At 58.1% G+C, this 18770-nt stretch overlaps 1 protein-coding gene across 3 annotated transcripts; it reads left to right on the top strand.

Moving 5' to 3' along the window:
- The first annotated feature begins 189 nt into the window (after positions 1–189).
- KIF3C (kinesin family member 3C) lies at positions 190–13213 on the top strand. Of its 3 annotated transcripts, none has more exons than XR_003988921.1 (9): positions 190–1658; positions 5104–5205; positions 5297–5419; positions 6139–6257; positions 6938–7054; positions 7340–7448; positions 8829–9004; positions 10041–10272; positions 10416–13213. XR_003988921.1 is itself a non-coding variant. In XM_030468865.1 (8 exons), the coding sequence occupies exons 1-8, from the start codon at positions 246–248 to the stop codon at positions 10132–10134; spliced, it is 2253 nt and encodes a 750-aa protein (XP_030324725.1). In that variant the 5' UTR covers positions 190–245; the 3' UTR covers positions 10135–13213. The 3 variants fall into 3 exon arrangements, 1 of the variants encoding a protein (XP_030324725.1); XR_003988920.1 differs by having other exon boundaries at positions 10041–11907; positions 11943–13213; XM_030468865.1 differs by having other exon boundaries at positions 10041–13213.
- Positions 13214–18770: the final 5557 nt, after the last annotated feature.

Raw genomic sequence — 18770 nt, 5'->3', positions numbered from 1 at the left:
CAGCGCCCGGCGGGGCCGCCCCGCCGCCCCCCGCACCCCCGCACCCTCCGCCCGGTCCCAGCCCCGGCCCGGGGGATGCTGCGGGGGCGGCAGGGCTGAAACCCCCCTTCCCTTCTCCCCTTTCCGTTTTCCTCTTCCCTCCCTCCTTTCCTTCCGTCCCCCCCCCACCCCCCAGCCCAGCCCAGCCCCGCTCCCCGGTTCTCCCCCGGTCCCGGTAGCCGGGGGCGGCCCCGCCCGCCGCCGCCATGGCCGGGAAGTCCCGCAGCGGTTCGGAAGCGCTGAAGGTGGTGGCCCGGTGCCGGCCCATGAGCAGGAAGGAAGAAGCCGCCGGGTACCAGCGTGTCCTGGAGCTGGATGTGAAGCTGGGCCAGGTGAGCATCCGCCACCCCCGCGCAGCCCCCGGGGACCTCCCCAAGACCTTCACCTTCGACGCCGTCTACGACGCCAACTCCAAGCAAGCGGATCTCTACGACGAGACGGTTCGGCCCTTGATCGATTCCGTGCTCCAGGGCTTCAACGGCACCATCTTCGCCTACGGGCAGACCGGCACCGGCAAGACCTACACCATGCAGGGGGTCTGGGCGGAGCCGGAGAAGAGGGGCATCATCCCCATGTCCTTCGAGCACATCTTCACCCACATCTCCCGCTCCCAGAACCAGCAATACCTGGTCAGGGCCTCCTACCTGGAGATCTACCAGGAGGAGATCAGGGACCTCCTCGCCAAGGATCAGAGCAAGAAGCTGGAGCTGAAGGAGAACCCCGAGGCCGGGGTGTACATCAAGGACCTCTCCTCCTTCGTGACCAAGAACGTCAAGGAGATCGAGCACGTGATGAACCTGGGCAGCCAGACGCGGGCGGTGGGCAGCACCAACATGAACGAGCACAGCTCCCGCTCCCACGCCATCTTCCTCATCACCATCGAGTGCAGCGAGCGGGGCCCCGACGGGCAGGAGCACATCCGCGTGGGGAAGCTCAACCTGGTGGACCTGGCGGGCAGCGAGCGCCAGAGCAAGATGGGGGCCCAGGGAGAGCGCCCCAAGGAAGCCTCCAAGATCAACCTCTCCCTCTCCGCCCTGGGCAACGTCATCTCTGCCCTGGTGGACGGCAGGAGCACCCACGTCCCCTACAGGGACTCCAAGCTGACCCGGCTGCTCCAGGATTCCCTGGGGGGCAACGCCAAGACCATCATGGTGGCCACCTTGGGCCCGGCCTCGCACAGCTACGACGAGAGCCTCTCCACCCTTCGGTTCGCCAACAGGGCCAAGAACATCAAGAACAAGCCCCGGGTGAACGAGGACCCCAAGGACACCTTGCTGAGGGAGTTCCAGGAGGAGATCGTGCGGCTGAAGGCGCAGCTGGAGAAACGCGGGATGCTGGGGAAGAAGAGGAGAAGGAGCAGCCGGAGGAAGAAGGTGGCGGACGGAGAGAGCGCCCCGGAGAACGAAGGGGAGGAGGACAACGAGGAGGGCCTGGAGAAGAACATGGAGAGTTACTTGAAGGAGCAGAAGGAGAGGCTGGAGGAGGAGAAGGCTGCTATCCGGGATGACCACAGCCTGGTGAGCGAGGAGAAGCAGAAGCTGCTGCAGGAGAAGGAGAAGATGATCGAGGATCTACGGAAGGAGCAGGAGGCCACGGAGCTGCTGGCCACCAAGTACAAGGTATGGCCACCACCCCCCTTCGAGAGGAGAGACCCTTGTGGCCCCCAGCCCCTTCTGGGGTGCTTGAAGGGGTCCTAAGCAGGGTGCCCAAGGAAGGTCCCCAGGCAGGGGTCCCAAGCAGGGTCCTCAAGCAGGATCCCCAAGCAAGGTGGGGTGCCAAGCAGGGTCCCCAAGCAAGGACCCTAAGAAAGGTCCCCAAGCAGGGTGCCCAAGTAGGGTCCCCAGAACATCCCCATGCTCCTGTACTGGGGGGCTGGGGTTGCCCTCAGCCATGGACAATCACGTGCACCGTGGGGGAGTGGGTCACTGGTGTCATGAGTTTGCTGTGCTCAGCTCACCCCCCCTCTCCCCCCCTCAGCACAACAAAGCAGCCTAAGGAGAGGTGGGGGCAGTGATGCTGCAGATTCCTCCCTGGTGGCCCCGGGAACACGCCCAGGGCTGGGGACCTGGCACTGCTGCCACCCAGTCCTGCCCAGACAGCTCAGGGACACTGGGAGATGGGTGACAGAGAGGACACGGTGGCCCCAGCCCAGCCCTGGGTGGCACTGCCAGAGGTCCAGGGCTGCACCACTGTCCCCCCCTCCAGCCATGCTCCCATCTGGAAGCCCCCCCGGGGATGGGAGCAGGGCTGGGGGGGTCCTGACCGCCCCCACGGTGTGTGTCCCCTGTCCTTGTGGTGGCCTGGGCTGCAGAAGTGTCACTGAGCCCTCCTCAGGGGGGGCAATGTGCCCAAGGGTGTCAGGGGGATGGATGTCCTCGTGTCCTCCTCCATGGTCACAGCCCACAACTGTAGCCCCCCAGGGATGGGTGGCCATACCCAGGGATGTGTGGCCTTGTCCAGGGACGTGTGTCATGTCCAGGGACGTGTGGCCATACCCAGGGATGTTTTGGCATGTCCAGGGATGTTTTGGCATGTCCTGGGATGTGTGGCGTGTCCAGGGATGTGTGGCGTGTCCAGGGATGTGTGGCCATACCCAGGGATGTGTTGTCATGTCCAGGGATGTGTGGCCATAGCCAGGGATGCACAGTCATGCCCAGGGATGGCTGGCAGTGCCCAAGGACATGTGGCAGTGGCCAGGACACATGGCAGTGCCCCAGGGATGCATGGTCATGCCCAGGGATGTGTGGCCTTGCCTGGCTGGCACGATGGGTGCCCTCTGATGGGTGTTCCCATGGTGGGAGTCCTGTGATGGGTGTCCCATGATGAGGGTCTCCATGACAGATGGCCCATGACATGTGTCCCATGGTGGGAGTCTACCTGATGGGTGTCCCCATGATGGGTGTCCCATGAAGGGTGTTCCTTGATGGGTGTCCTTATGCTGGGTGTCCCACAATGGGTGTCCCCATGACACCCCATGACATGTGTCCCATGACAGGTGCCCTACCATAGGTGTCCCATGTGTCCCCTGATGGGTGTCCCATGATGGGAATCCCTATGATGGGTGCCCCCTGATGGGTGTCCCATGTCCCAGAGGGGTGTCCCCCCTGGCTGGTGTCCCCACTGTGGTGGAGCAGGGTGGGGGTGATGTCCCCTCCCCCAGCACAGCTCAGTGGGGCTGCTGGGGGTCCTGGAACTGCTGAGTGATGTGGCAGTGCCAGCAGAGAGGTGACACCACCCCTCTTTGGTGGGGACAGGGGACACGGGCTGGGGGGTCTGGTGTGGTCACACCAGTGGGGTGTCACCCCTGGTGGGGACAAACAGCCCCCCCCATCCATGCCCTGGTGGAGGGACCGAGGTGACACTTGTCCTGCTGAGGGACCTGCCTGGGGGGACATCGTGGGGGACACCCAGATGTGAACCTTGGAGAAACGTGGGGAAAAATGGGGGAAAAGAGGAGGGAAATAGGAGAAAGAGTGGGGAAAGAGAGGGGAAAATGAAGGGGGGAAATCAAGAAGAAGTAGGGGAAACATGGGGGGAAGGTGGGAGAAATAAAAGGAGAAAGAGGGGGAAGGGGTGGAATAAGAAAAAAATAGGAGAAATGTAGTGGGAAAATTGGAAAAAATGGAGAAATGGGAAAATAGGGGAAACGTAGGGGGAACAAGGGAATAGGGAAAAATAGGAGAAATGGGGGAAAAAAGAAACGGGGAAATCGGGGGAAACAGGAAAAAAATAGGGGGAAAATGAAGGGGAAATTGCAAAAAGATCAGAAACAGGGAAATAAGAAACATAATAGGAAACATAGGGGAAAAATAAGGGAAACAAAGGTAAAAACAGGAAAAAAGGGATGGGAATAGGGTAAAAATTGGAAAAATGGGGGAAAACAGGAGAAATGGGGAAAAAATGGGAGAAACATCGTGGAAAATTGGGGAAAAAACAGGAGAAACGGAAAAATAGTAAAAAAAACTATCCTGGGTCAGGAAATAGGGAATACCAGGGGGAAGTTGTGGAGAATGAGCAGGAAACTCAGGGCAGGTGGGTGGTGGGGTGGTGGCTGTTGGGGACCCCTGGGGACAACATGGGGACACGGGGAGGGATGGATGGAACATCCTTGAGCACCCCCGGGGTCACAGTGTCCCCCCCACCCACCCGGGGGCTGAGTGTGATGCAGGGGACACGTGGGGACACACGGGGACACACGGGGACACACAGGGACACACGCATCTTGCACGCGTGTGCTGGCACCCGCTGGGGAGTGTGCACGGGCACCCACCCAAGGACTCCCCCACACGTGTGTGCACACACCAGCACACGGCTGCACACCCCCCCACACGTGTGTGCACACACCAGCACACGGCTGCACACCCCCCCACACCTGTGCACATGTATCCCATGGGTCTGGACACACCCCCCCACACCTGTGCACACACCTGTGCCCCTGCACACGTGTGGGTGTGCATGTGTGTGCCCCCCGAGCGTGCTGGTGTGTGTGTGTGTGTCTGTGTGTGTGTGTGTGTGCTGGGGTGTGTGAGTGTGCATGGGTGGGTTGGGGGGTGCAGGCATGGGGGGGGGCCAAGGAGGAGGAGGATGAGTGGGATAGGATGGGATGGGATGGGATGGAACAGGATGGGATGGAACAGAATGGAGGGCAAGAAGTGGAGCAGGATGAGGGGCTTGGGATGGGATGGGATGGGATGGGATGGGATGGGATGGGATGGGATGGGATGGGGTGGGATGGGGGGGTGAGGTGGAGGAATGAGGTGGGTCCCCACATCCCCAGGTCCCAGCAGAGCTGCTGGGTTGGTGTCATCTCCCTGCACAGTCCCAGGGGTCTCCAGGCAGAGCCCCCCCAGCTGGGGTGGGCACACTTCACCTCAGCAGTCCCCAAGGTGCCCCCTCCCCACCAGCTGGGGACCCATCCAAGTCCCACAAGCAGAGCTCCTACTTCCCCAATGTCCCTCATCCAGAGCAGGGAGTAGGGGTGGGGGTGAGCACCCATGGAGGTCGAGCAGGGGGTGGGGGGGAGCCATGCCCTGAGCCCCCGGCCCACCCTGTGCCCCCCCCCAGGCGATGGAGAGCAAACTGCTGATCGGGGGCAGAACCATCATGGACCACACCAACGAGCAGCAGAAGATGCTGGAGCTGAGGCGTCAGGAGATTGCTGAGCAGGTAAAGGCACAGGGCCTGGCCCAGCCCAGGGGGGGACAGGGGGGGTCCCAGGGGAGCTCCGGGCTCTGAGGGTTTTCCTTCTGCCCCCCAGAAACGCCGGGAGCGGGAGATGCAGCAGGAGATGCTGCTGAGGGATGAGGAGACCATGGAGCTGCGGGAGACGTTCAGCTCCCTGCAGCAGGAGGTGGAGATCAAAACCAAGAAGCTGAAGAAGGTGAGGAGGTGGAGAGAGCAGAGGAGAGAGCCCTGGGGTGTTGGGTGAGGAGAAGTTCAGCGTGAGCCATCAAACCCCCCCTGGGCTGGGCTGCACCCCCAGAGTGTGGGCAGCAGGGCCAGGGAGGGGATTGTCCCCTCTGCTCTGCTCTGGGGAGACCCCCCCTGGGGTAAAGCTGTGTCCATCTCTGGGGTCCCCATCAGCAGAAGGACCCAGAGCTGTTGGAGCCAGTGCAGAGGAGGCCCTGGAGCTGCTGGGAGGGCTGGAGCAGCTCTGCTCTGGAGCCAGGCTGAGAGAGTTGGGGGTGTTGAGGCTGGAGAAGAGAAGGCTGCACCGGGGAGACCTTAGAGCACCTTCCAGTGCCTGAAGGGGCTCCAGGAAAGCTGGGGAGGGACTTGGGACAAGGGCCTGGAGGGATGGGAGCCTGCGAGGGGGAAGGGTTTGCAGCTGGGAGAGGGGAGATGGAGAGGAGATCTTGGGCAGGGAGAGAGGGAGGGAGAAACTGTTTGGGGTGAGGGTGCTGAGCCCCTGGTTGCCCAGGTTGCCCAAGGAAGCTGTGGCTGCCCCATCCCTGGCAGTGTCTCAGCCCAGGTTGGATGGGGCTTGGAGCACCCTGGGCTGGGGGAGGGGTCCCTGACCATGGCAGGGGGGCACTGGAGGAGGTGTAAGGTCCATGGGCTCAGGTGGGTGCTGGTGCTGAGGGGTGCCCCTCTCCCCAGCTCTATGCCAAGCTCCAGGCAGTGAAGGCAGAGATCCAGGACCAGCATGAGGAATACATCCGTGTGCGCCAGGACCTGGAGGAGGCCCAGAACGAGCAGACACGGGAGCTGAAGCTCAAGTAGGTGGTTGTGGGTGCCCTGCACCCAGGGGCAAAACTGGGGTGCATAGAGCAGGTTTGGGGTGCACAGAGCATGGTGGGGTGGCAGCCACCAAAGCCAAGCAGCTTCTTCCCCACAGGAGAGGCAGCTGCTGCTCCACCTCCTGCACTGGGTCTGTTTGCACTTCCAGAATTGATTTAATATCTAAAAAAAAAAACAGTTCCAACCCAGAACAACAGACACTTTAGTGTTTTCAGGCTGCAATATTGATGCTTTTACTAAGCAACAGGATTTCATCTCAGATTTTGCTTCCAACCTGGGTCAGGCATTTTAAAAGCTTGGAACCATTTTCTGCAGCTGCTCAATTCCTCCCCCCCCCCAAAATAGGAATGAGATAAAAGTTCCCTCAGGGTCCAACCTGAGCAACCTGTCCTGGTTGAAGATGTCCCTGCCCACTGCAGAGGGTTGCAGTAGATGCCCTGGAAAGGTCCCTTCTCACCCAACCCCCCCTGTGACTCTCTAACCTGTCTCCATCACCTCTCCATCCTCTGGACGTGTCCCCGTTCCCTGGTGTCTCCCTCTTCTCCTGATATCCTTCTCTTCTCCCTTCCCGACCTCTTTCCCATCACCTGTCCCATCATTTCCTTCCTCTCCTGCCCCTCCCCACCCCTCTGCCCCTGCCCTGTGGCTGCTCACTCAGGTACTTGATCATCGAGAACTTCATCCCACCAGAGGAGAAGAACAAAATCATGAACCGCCTCTACTTCGATGGGGAGGAGGAGCAGTGGAAGTTCCAGCCCCTGGTGCCCACCGGAGGGTACGTGTCCCCCCAGCCCTGACAAACCCCCTGTCCCCAGGGCAGGGATGTCCCCAGGCTCAGGGGGCACCTCAGGGACCCCCAGATACTTGGAGACGCCTACGGGTGGAAATCATCTCTGAGCCAGGAAGGGCCACGCTCCCCTGGTGGGCTGTGAGCTCCCTGTGTCCTCCCTGGGGTGTGGTTCTGGTGGGAATTTCTGGGCTTTAGTAAAGGTTCTTCTCCTGCCTGATCTCTCCTGCCTGATCTCCTCTCCTGCCTGATCTCTCTTGCCTGACTCTGCAGGAACAGCAACCAGATGAAGAAGCGTCCGACCTCAGCAGTGGGGTACAAGAGACCCATCAGCCAGTACGCACGGGTGGCCATGGCCATGGGAGCTCATCCCCGGTACCGGGTACGGGAACCAGGGAGGCAGAGCTGCTGGATAACGGGAGAGAGGGAGGAGGGAGGCAGGGAGAGAGGGAGGGAGGAAGGGAGGGAGGGAGGGATGGGTGGGTGGATGGATGGATGGATGGATGGATGGATGGATGGATGGATGGAAGGAGGGATGGGTGGATGGATGGATGGATGGATGGATGGATGGATGGATGGATGTGTGGACAGCTTGTACCAGCAGTGGTGTGGCCAGGGCAGAGACTGTCCCTCTATGCTGGGCACTGCTGAGGCCACACCTTCAAATCCTGAGGTCAATTCTGGGCCCCTCAGGAGCAGGAGGAGATGGAGGGGCTGGAGAGTGTCCAGAGAAGGGAATGGAGCTGGGGAAGGGGCTGGAGAAGATGGAGAAGGGTCTGGAGAAGTTGTGAGGAGCATCTGAGGGAGCTGTGGGTGCTGATCCTGGAGCAGAGGAGGCTGAGGGGAGACCTTGTGGCTCTCTGCAAGCCCCTGAGAGGAGGTTGGAGCCAGGGGGGGTCGGGCTCTGCTCCCAAGGAAGAAGGGATGGGACAAGAGGAACTTTTGGCACACCTCAAGTTGTGCCAGGGGAGGTTTAGGTTGGAGCTGGGGAAGAATTTCTGCCTGGAAAGGGTTGTCAGGGCCTGGCCCAGGCTGCCCAGGGCAGGGCTGGAGTCCCCATCATGCCTGGAGGGGTTTCAGAGCAACCCCTGGGGATGAGGGACATGGGGCACTGCTGGGGGAAGGGTTGGACTCCATGGTCTTGAGCATCTTTTCCACCCCAAATGATTCTGTGATTCTCTGGATGGATGGATGGATGGATGGATGAACAGTGGGAGAGAAGATGGAATAAAGAAGCTCAGGATGATTTGAGAAGGGTCAGGTGAAGCTCCCAGCTTTATCCTCTCACTTGGCAGGGTCAGTGGCCATGCTCTCAGCTGGGACGTGAGCTCTGTCTCAGTGGTTCTGGCAGCTCCTGCCTCTCAAGAGGACAGGGACACATCCAGCCTTGGCTGCTGGGATGACCAGAAGAGTCTGAGCTGGGCAGGAGCCTGGGCTGCAGTTTGAGGCAGCAGCAGCCAGAGGAGGGTCCTGGTTCTGCTGGTCACCTCTCAGCAGCATGGACACTGGAATGGGTTCCCCCCCCCAGGAGCTGTGGCTGCCCCATCCCTGGCAGTGTCTCAGCCCAGGTTGGATGGGGCTTGGAGCACCCTGGGCTGGGGGACGGGTCCCTGACCATGGCAGGGGGGGCACTGGGTGGGCTCTGAGGTCCCTTCCTACCAAACCACCCTGGGGTTCCATGACTTGCTGGAGCTGGTGCCGTGTTTTGCCGTGTCGTGACTCAGTCCCAATTTGGCTTTCCCTTTTCCCTCTCCTGCCCCAGGCTGAGAACATCATGTTCCTGGAGCTGGACCTCTCCCCTCCGGCCATCTTCGAGTTTGAGAGGAGCAGGGACCCCTCAGAACAGGACCCCCGGGCCCTGCACCTGGAGAGGCTGCTGCACCTCGACAGCCTCCTGGAGCGGCCAGCGGCCTCCCGGGTCAGGAAGTCCCGGTCCTGGTGAGTCTGGGGGGGACAGGACAGGGATGTGGCACCACTGGGGTGCTGGGGGGGGGCTCGAGGCAGGCAGAGAATCACAGCAGGGCTCTGAGTCCCCCAGTTCCTTCTGGGGTGAAATTGGTCACCAGCTGCTGGGGTTGATCAGGTTTTAAAATATGTCTGTCATCAAAGACAGCTCAGCACTGGAGAGATGTGGGGTGGTTGGGATGGGTCCAGAGGAGGCCCTGGAGCTGCTGGGAGGGCTGGAGCAGCTCTGCTCTGGAGCCAGGCTGAGAGAGTTGGGGGTGTTGAGGCTGGAGAAGAGAAGGCTGCACCGGGGAGACCTTAGAGCACCTTCCAGTGCCTGAAGGGGCTCCAGGAAAGCTGGGGAGGGACTTGGGACAAGGGCCTGGAGGGATGGGAGCCTGCGAGGGGGAAGGGTTTGGAGCTGGGAGAGGGGAGATGGAGAGGAGATCTTGGGCAGGGAGGGAGGGAGGGAGAAATGGTTTGGTTGGACTTGGTGATCTCCAAGGTCCTTTCCAGCCATGAGCATTCTGTGATTCTCAGGTGTGGGACATGGGTTAGTGGTGGCCTGGAATAAGGTGATGTCCTGGCTGGGCTGGAGTGGGCTAGGAGAAGGGGAAGGGTTTGGAGCTGGGAGAGGGGAGATGGGGATGAGATGTGAGGGAGGAATTGCTTGGGGTGAGGGTGCTGAGCCCCTGGTTGCCCAGGTTGCCCAAGGAAGCTGTGGCTGCCCCATCCCTGGCAGTGTCTCAGCCCAGGTTGGATGGGGCTTGGAGCACCCTGGGCTGGGGGAGGGGGCCCTGACCATGGCAGGGGGGGCACTGGGTGGTTTTCCAAGGTCCCTTCTCACCCAACCCATTCTGTATTTGATGATGTATCCCAGATGGGAAGACACGAGGTATCATCCTGCCCCTGAGTGTCCTCCAGTGCTGCCTGCACAGCCAGTGACAGGACGTGGTGGGATTTGGGGAGATCAGGAGGCCAGGGAAGCACAAGGAGCAGAAGGCCAGGTTGTCCCTGTCCGTCCCTGCAGGTGCCAGACGCCGCGGTCACTGCCGTCCTCCACCACGCATGTGTCCCTCACCTCCAGCTCCCCCCGGGCCACCACGATGCCAGCTCAGGAGTGACATCCCGGACTCCCTGGTCACACACCCCTAACCTTGACCCTGTGCCACCTCGCAGTGAGGACCCAGCCCCACCCTGGAAGGGGCCCTGGTTGGCAGCATCTCCACCGCTCCCCGATCGGCTTCCTCTTCGGCTCCTTCGTGCGTGTGTTCGTGCAGCCCCGGGGCCAGGGGACCTTCCCCCCTCCTTCCTTCTGCTCTCCTTCTCCACCCTCCCCCCCCAAAGCCCGGATCTTCCCCTTTATTTATTTAAGGTATTTATTTATGGCGTGGTTGATGCACAGGGTTGGGAGGCACCTCGGGGCTGGGGGACATCCCAGACTGGCAGTGCCCGTGGCTCCTGGGGTGGGCTCAGCTCCCAGCCCTCCCCACACCGATGCTGAGGTCCCTGTGCTGGACTGGGACATGGAGACACTGCCTGGGTGTCCCCATCAGCCTGCTGCTGCCCACAGGAGTGCTCTGCAGAGCAGGCAGCAGAGGGCCCATGCCTGTCTCTGGTGGCTTTGGCAGCCCTGGATGCTGGTGCTGTGGTGGCTTTGCTGGATCCAAGGAACATGGTGGTTTCTACAAGAATTTGGGGACTTTGTGGTGGCAACACCTCGTGCTGGGCTTGTCAGAGGTTCAGAGGGATCTCCAGCTTGCATTAGCACTGGTGGCAGTGGTGACATCTCCTTGACTTCTGGGCATGGCTGTCACTCCAGGAACGTCAGCTCCATCCACAGAGGGCTTGCAGATCCATCAGACCCAGTCAGTCCCAGTGGTGCTGGGACTTTGTTCACCTGTGCCATGTTCTGGAGATGGTGATGACTCTGTCATCAGTCACCTGGCACCCAGCTTGCTCTCCTTCCTTACAACAAGAAGAGGAGATGGAAAGCTCCATCCCTTCCCAGCCACCCTTCCCAAGGACACACAGAGTCTGAGGAGCAGTGTTCCCTCAGGGAGAGCAGAGGTGATGGTGTCCACCATCCTGGCAACCAAAGGCACTGCAGGAATGCAGGACAGATGGTGATGCCTGGAGGAGTGCTGTCAGTAGCACTGTCCTCTGGGCTGGGTGAGACCTCGTGGGGTCAGCTTGTCGTTGGGAGAACTTTCCTGGTGATTGCTGGGGTCACGGAGGGATGGACATGAAACAGGTGAAATATAGGAGGGAGCACTCTGGAGATCTGAGACCCATCCTGGGCAGCAGCACACAGAGGTGCCAGGACATGGTTTGGTGTTCCTGGGTGATTCAGGTGTCAGTGATACAGCTGAGGGAAGGGGGTCCCTGTTGCAGACCAGCTCTGGCAGTGCTGGGCAGCAGCTGTGGTTTCCCTGGGGTGGCTTTGGGATGTGCAGAGGTGGGGGAGAGCTGTTTGTGTGAGGAGGTCCTAATGAAAACTAAGCCCCATCCCTGGAACCATTCCAGGGGAGGTTGGATGGGGCCCTGACCATCTTGCTCTGGGTGAAGATGTCCCTGTTCTGGGTGAAGATGTCCCTGCTCACTGCAGGGGTTGGACTCGGTGGGTTTGAAAGGTCCCTTCCCACCCAAACCACCCTGGGGTTCGATGAGTGAGGCAGTGACCCCTGGGCCCCTTCAGAGGGCCATGGCTGGGAAGGTGTGAGCAGGCTGCAGGCAGGGGCTCTTCTGGCATCTCCTGGCAATGAAGAGAATTTCTGGTCACTGCTCACCTTGGTGACTCCTGCACACGGAGCTGGGAGGGAGGGAGAGGACACAAGGCACAGGCACAGAGCAGAACCATCAGGAGCAGAACCATCAGGAGCAGAACCATCAGCTCTGTCTTCTTCAGAGCAGTGCCAGTCCCACCCTACAGGAGTGTCCCATCAAGGTGCCCCATGGGACAAAGGCTTGTGGTGGCCTTGGCAGTGTTGGGCAGTGGTTGGGCTTCATGATCTTAAAGGTCTTTTCCAACCCAAACGATTCTGTTATTCCATGAGGCTGGGCTGGGGCATCCACAGACCTTCCCATCTCCTGACACATCCCCTGCTCTGCTCTGAGATCTCTTCCTGCAACATTGTCCTGCTCCTCTTCTTGATCTTTGCCCCCTGACCCCATCTTCCCTCCTGTGCCCCATAACATCTTCTGTCTCTCCAAAACCTTTCTCCCCTTCTCCCCTACCCCAGCAGTTGGCTTGTAGGTGATTTTGGAAGCTGTGGGTTGTTCCCAGGACTGAGCTCACTGCCCTTGAGCAGCACCCAGGTCTGGGGTGTCCTCAGCCTGGAGAGGAGGGTGCAGGAGAAAGGGGGTGGTAGAGAGGGGTCCCTTCCACGGTTTGGGGTGAGCTCCTCCTGTCCAGCAGGCAGGGAAGGGGTTGTCTGTGCCTTCCCTGGAGTAAGGGGGCTCTGGCCCCATGGGACCTGGTGGGTGAGGGACCTGGTTCTTTATTTCATTTCCAGGATGGCTTCTGGGAGGTGGGTTGGGAAGCACAGACTTGAGAGAGGGGAGAAGCTGCAGGAAAAAAATTTCCTTCCTTGTTTTCTAATTGCCCAAGTTCCTCTCCAGCTGGCTCAGCAGCTCCTGGAGCTCCAAGGTGAGGAACCAGTGACAGGGGCTGCTTTACCTCCTGTCTCCACCCAGGGCATGGGAAGCAAATCTCCAGAGCTGCTGATGTCCTCTCCTTCCACCTGGCTTGCCCCAGGCTGTGCAGCATCCTGCTGAGAGGTGGGTTTCCTGCTCTCCCACCTCCCACCTTAGTCCTCAGCTGTCTCATGGGCAGAGAACATGCCCAGGACCAGCAGCCCCGTGGTTCATGGTGTCAGCCAGGTGTCAGCCCTTCCAGCAGAGCCCAGGATGGGTGCTGAGCTTCATCCAACATCCCAGCACCCCTCGTGTCCCATCCATCCCTTGGCTCTGTCCATCCCCCTCTGCCCAACACCCACCCAGCAATCCTTAGCACAAACTCTGGGGATGTTCTGCCTCCACCAGGACCCAGTGATGGGGGCACTGAGGGGTGAGGGGGGGTCCCTTCACCTGTGGTTGGGGACAGCCCCTGGGGGTGGTGGCAGCCCCCCTGCGTACATTTGTAATGTTCCCCACTCTTGGGGTGTCTGTGTGTGTTGTATTTAGGTGTGAGTGTGGGGGTGTGTGCTGGGGTCTGTGTAGTCAGTGTGGGGCACTGTTACAGGGGGGCAAAACCCGGGGGGAGGAGGGAAAGGGGACACAGGGATGGGGCTTTTTTCCCCGTTATTGTTGTTGTTTCATGGTTCAGTTGTTTTGGGTTTCAGGTTTGGACATGACTTTTTTTTTGGTGAGGGGGTGGGTGTGGGGCTGCTCCGGGCTGGCAGACAAGGTGAGGGCCTTGATTAGGACCAAATTCTCGTGCCTGTTGCTCTGGTGATTATTTAGAACTCCAAAGTTTACTGTCTGGTGGCCCGTCCTTGTCACTCTATACATATGAACATACAGGACCTATTATAAATATATATATACTATACAGACCTTACAGAGAGGTCACTCATCTCCCCCCACCCCAGCTCTGGATGGACATCTCTTCCATATGCTGTCCTGTAGCTTTGTCCCCGTGCTGGCAACCACGGGGAAGCTCCAGCACCCTTCAGAAAACTGGCACTGGCACCAATAAAGGACATGAGCATCATTGCAAAGGGTGTCTGCTGCCTCCTTCCCCCTGCTGCACCCAGAGCCTGCTGGCACCCAGTGCCTCAGCTGAGCCCTGCACTGCTCACTGCTGGTGGGAAAAGCCCTTTCAGAGCATCCACCCAACCCTTCCCCAGCACTGCCCAGGCCACCACTGCCACACATCCCTCAGCACCTCATCTCCAGGGCTTTGAAACCCCCCCAGGGATTTCCAGGTGCTCGGGGGCTGCCCATATTTGGGAACAAGGATCTGGGATTGGGGCTCTGTGCCTGCCTGCCTGCATGGCTCTGTTTGTCCTGTTTGGTTACAGGATAGAGCATTTGTACCAAAAAAGCTGAAATTTCTGGTGGGAAAGTCCTGGGGGTGTTGGTCAATAGCATCTGGATATGAGACAGTGTGTGCTCAGGTGGGCACCAGAATCCTGGATTGGGTCAGGAATGGGGTGGGCAGAGAAGGGAAGGGATGGTGCCCCTGTGCTGGGCACTGCTGAGGCTGCACCCCCAATCCTGGGGTCAGTTCTGGGGCCCTCAGGAGCAGAAGGAGATGGAGGGGCTGGAGAGTGTCCAGAGAAGGGAATGGAGCTGGGGAAGGGGCTGGAGAAGATGGAGAAGGGTGTGGAGAAGTTGTGAGGAGCATCTGAGGGAGCTGTGGGTGCTGATCCTGGAGCAGAGGAGGCTGAGGGGAGACCTTGTGGCTCTCTGCAAGCCCCTGAGAGGAGGTTGGAGCCAGGGGGGGTCGGGCTCTGCTCCCAAGGAAGAAGGGATGGGACAAGAGGAACTTTGCACACCTCCAAGTTGTGCCAGGGGAGGTTTAGGTTGGAGCTGGGGAAGAATTTCTGCCTGGAAAGGGTTGTCAGGGCCTGGCCCAGGCTGCCCAGGGCAGGGCTGGAGTCCCCATCATGCCTGGAGGGGTTTCAGAGCAAGCCTTGGGGATGTGGGGATGAGGGACATGGGGCAGGGGTGCTGGGGAAGGGTTGGACTCCATCACCTTCAAGGTCTTTTCCAACCAAAACAGTTCTGTGGTTCTGTATTTCTAGGACAGGACCTGAGGTGGGTGTGCTGGTAGGAGCTTTCCCTGTGGATCCAGGAGTCACTGTTGGAGCTCTGGGAGCACAGGGAGGGCCATGGGAACTGGTAAATTAATGATGGGCAGGATTTCAGTTTCTGTGCTCAACGGATCCCTTCCACCTGTGATCCCAACCCCTGGACCAGGCCCTGGCAGAGCCTTGGGAATGATGGATCTTTCAGGGAGGGAAGAACCTGGGAGAGGGGAAGCAAAGTCAGGGAAGTGAGGTTCAGCTGAAGACATTCTCCCAAGGCAGCTGCACTGTGCACCAGGGAGTGAATGAGAACACCAGAGGGAAAACCCAGCCATGTGGTGATCTTTTTTTATTTATTTTTTTTTTCAATCTTCATTTGAAAGGTCAGTTGTGATCAGATGGGTAACAATAAATGTCAGTGAAAATGGTCTGTGGACTCGAGCTCAAATAAGGAACTGGCAGATCAGAGACTTCTTACCTGTGCTGGATCATTCCATGGGTCTGGTTCAATCCACACCAACGTTCCTTGGGAAGCTGGTAAAGCAGTTTGGGAGCTGGAGGTTGGGGGGGTTTCATGGAAAAGAGGGAAGTCCAAGCAAGAACAAGACAAACAAAAGGAGAAGCTTTAAAAAGGGGGAAAAACTTCAGCTCCTGAAACATTTTTGAATGGGTCAACAAAATCCACCTGGAAGTAGCAAGAGGAGAACAAGGTGGAAAATAACAGCCAGCATTTGGGATTTAATGGTTTATGGGCATGGTGGTGTTGGGTTGATGGTTGGAGTTGATGATTTTAGAGAGCTTTTCCAACCTTAATAGTTCCATGATTCTGTGAACAGTGATCAATCCAAAGCAAGTCCCATCAAACCAAAGGAATTGTCAGAGGTGTGAGGAGGAGGCACCAGCTGTGAGATGTTGGGAGGTTTTGGTGAGATTCTGACACACCCCTTGCCATGAGGCTGAACTGGAGTTAACAAGGGCAGGATTTTCCAGAAGAAACAGGTCCTGGGGATGTGGAGGCAGAAAGAGGGTTTGTTCTGCTTCAGGCCAGCATTCCCAGGTCAGCCCCAGCAGGCACTGCTCCTCAGCCAAGAACAGGAGCAGTTGGGATGGGTTTGCAAGAAATCAATGGGAAACCAGGAAAGATTGAAAGGAACACAGGGTGGTTTCCACCTAAGGCAAGAGAAGAAGACTGGAGGTATGGTACTGGGGGAATGGTTGGACTGGATGAGCTCAAAGGGCTTTTCCAACCAAGACACTTTAATTCTGTGGTTCTCTGACTGTGACAAGAGGTGGTCCCCATCTCCAGGTCCTGGCAGGGCTGCAGACACAGGGGAAGGGATTGTCCTCTTTCAGCTGCCCAAAGGAGATGGGACAAGAATTCCTGGTTTTAAAGCACAGGAGGTGATGATAGTGAGATCCCCACTTAGGAAAGTGGTCACAGAGCCCCTCAGTGCACAGCACTGGGATGGTTTCCATGTGGGTGATTTGGGATGGCTTCCAGGGCAGGTTCTTGAGTGGCTCTGCTCTGGACACCTTCCAGGAGCTCTGTGTCCTTCTGATGTTGGGGACTCCAGAACTGGACACACAACTCCAGGTGGGGTCTCAGCAGAGCAGAGCAGAGGGGGAGAATCCCCTCCCTCGACCCCTCTCTGTGCTTCTTTTGCTGCAGCCCAGGACATGGTTGGGTTCTGGGCTCCAAGCACACCCTGAGGGCTCATGTTGAGCTTCTGCTCCACCACCCCCACCCCCAAGTCCTTCTCCTTAGGGCTGCCCTCAATCCTTTCTCCTCCCAACCTCTATTTCTCCATGGGATTGCCTCCACCCAGCTGCAGAACCTTGCCCTTGGCCGCGTTGAACTCCCTGCAGTTTGCAGGATTCCACTTCTCCAGCCTGGCCAGGTCCCTCTGGATGTGAAGCATCACCCAGGAGAGCAGCTGCTGGTGTGGCCTGGTGAATAAGAACCTTTCCTCTGTCTTTGTTTCTCCCCTGTCCCACACAGCAGCACCAGCAGGAAGGCACAGGGAAGGTTTGTGTGGTGCTTGGATGCCCTCAGCTCCTGCAGCTCATGAATATTGATGGGCCACGTTCTCCTCATTTGCAATGCAGCAAATCCCCAGGAGTGTCTGTGTTTGCCTCTGTAGTTCTGCTTCCCTCACTTGTTCTTTGGGGTTGGTTTTGTCTTTTGACAAACGTCTGCTGCAGTTTCTTTGATGGAAACGTTTGGTGGTGCAGAATCTGCTCTTGGATTGAAGAGCTCCCTGCTTCCCTCAAGCAACCTGCCCTGTGTTCCTGCAGGGTTACACAGGACCAGATAATACTGAACCAGGTTGGAGAAACATGATTCTAACAAGCAGGTCCCTTCTACTGACAGTTAAAAAACATTATCATTTTTTACTGAAATCTAGAAAATCTAAGGTAAACTTTAACAAGTTGGGTTTGCTTCCTGCTACAATTCATAGGATTTTTCCTGTCATAAAGCTGAACTTCACTGCTAGGATTTGCAGGGCTCTAGATGCCAACAATTAAATTTGCAATGATGAACATAGGGAAACATTAATTTAAAGGACTCAAACACCCACAGCCCACCTCCAAAGACAGATGCCCAAGGAGGCTCTTTGTCCATCCATGACTTCCATGGCAGTGTGGAAACTTCAAGTGTGAGGGGCCCAAGAGCCACAAGTTTGGTACAAACTGAGGGATCAAGAGAGGCAGAAGCTGAGCCAGCAGAGGCTGAACAAGCACAAGTGACACCTGGGGACCCCTTTGGTGTGAGGGGGACCAGAGGCACACAGAGGCAGAGCAGCTACTAATGAATTAAATAAATCCTGACATCACCCCTCGTGAGCACCTCTCTCTCTCTTGGAGATGGAAATCCCTTGGAGGACACAGGGAACCAGCAAGAAGCTGCTGTGTCTGTAACAGGGGGATGTGATGGGATGGGAGCAGATGGCAAAGGAGGTGAGGGCCACAGCCTGTGAGAAATTCCATCTCCCTGAAGAGCATCCAGCTCTGTTGTCAGAGCATTAGGAGGTGGTTTTAGTGGGCTCAGAGCAGCTGGGCAGGGACAATTGATTGCAGAGCTCTAGCTGGTCCCTGTGGTGCAAGTGGAGAGCTCGGCAGGAGATGGAGCAGCTTCTCCTTGTGCTGGCCTCTGGGTCAGATTCCCCCCTTCCTGTGGTCAGGGATGGGATTTAGGACTCTGTGTGTGAAGTGGAAATGGGTCCCAGAGCCAGGGTCACCAAAGCATCATCTGGGAAGGGTAAGGAGAGTGACACGGTCACCTCTCTGTCTCCCATGCCAACGTGTTTGGGGGATGTGTTTGGGGAAATTGGACTGATGTGTTTGGGGAAGTTTCTACAGCTCCTGGATCCTCCTCCTCTTGCTCTGCTCTCGGGTGTGAAGAACGAGCCAGCCAGTGTCTTGCCTCTGGGACCCCTCAGCCCTGGGGAGCTGTGCTTGGAGGCTCAGGGGCTGCTCCAAGCAAGGTTTTCCCAATGGTTTATATCCCATCCTCACTCGAGAAAACTCTGACACTGAGCTGCTCCTCCCTCAGTCCTGCCCTGCCCCTGGGAGGTGTGGGAGAGGATCTGCTGGGCTCCAGGAGCAGCACAGGGGGGACCCCAGGACCTCAGGCTCTCTCCTCCTCACCCTGGTCCTGAGTCTCTCTCAAGCTCCTTCACATCCCTGTGCAGCATTTGGATGTTTACTTGCTCTAAAAATCTGTAAAAGAGCCAAAATATTTTCACTACCGAGTTGATTTTCCTGTATTTCAGCCCCAAGGTGACAACAGCCACTACAAACCCGTGGCATGGATGTCCCCAGACCAAAGCTGTGCAGGAACCCTTTACTCCTGACACCTTTATTCCTGACAGGGACTTGGGGTTTTGCTTGGCTTTTTTCCTGCTGTTCCCTGATGCTCTGATGACACCCTGTGGACTTTTCCCTGCACTGCTGGAGCTGTGTGAAGACCCAAGGATTTCATTCTTTCTCTCCCCAGTGGTTCTTCT

This window comes from Calypte anna, unplaced genomic scaffold (assembly GCF_003957555.1).
Source record: "Calypte anna isolate BGI_N300 unplaced genomic scaffold, bCalAnn1_v1.p scaffold_86_arrow_ctg1, whole genome shotgun sequence".
Classification (NCBI taxonomy): domain Eukaryota; kingdom Metazoa; phylum Chordata; class Aves; order Apodiformes; family Trochilidae; genus Calypte; species Calypte anna.
The sequence above is the reverse complement of the archived record's forward strand: the minus strand, read 5'-3'. Positions and strand labels throughout refer to the sequence as shown.

Bases quoted from the DNA above. Each gene is read 5' to 3' on its own strand.
- KIF3C (XM_030468865.1), top strand. From the start codon at position 246: ATGGCCGGGAAGTCCCGCAGCGGTTCGGAAGCGCTGAAGGTGGTGGCC. The intron at 6,258-6,937 runs GTAGGTGGTTGT...CTGCTCACTCAG, and splicing joins ACACGGGAGCTGAAGCTCAA to GTACTTGATCATCGAGAACT. The intron at 7,449-8,828 runs GTACGGGAACCA...CTCCTGCCCCAG, and splicing joins GAGCTCATCCCCGGTACCGG to GCTGAGAACATCATGTTCCT.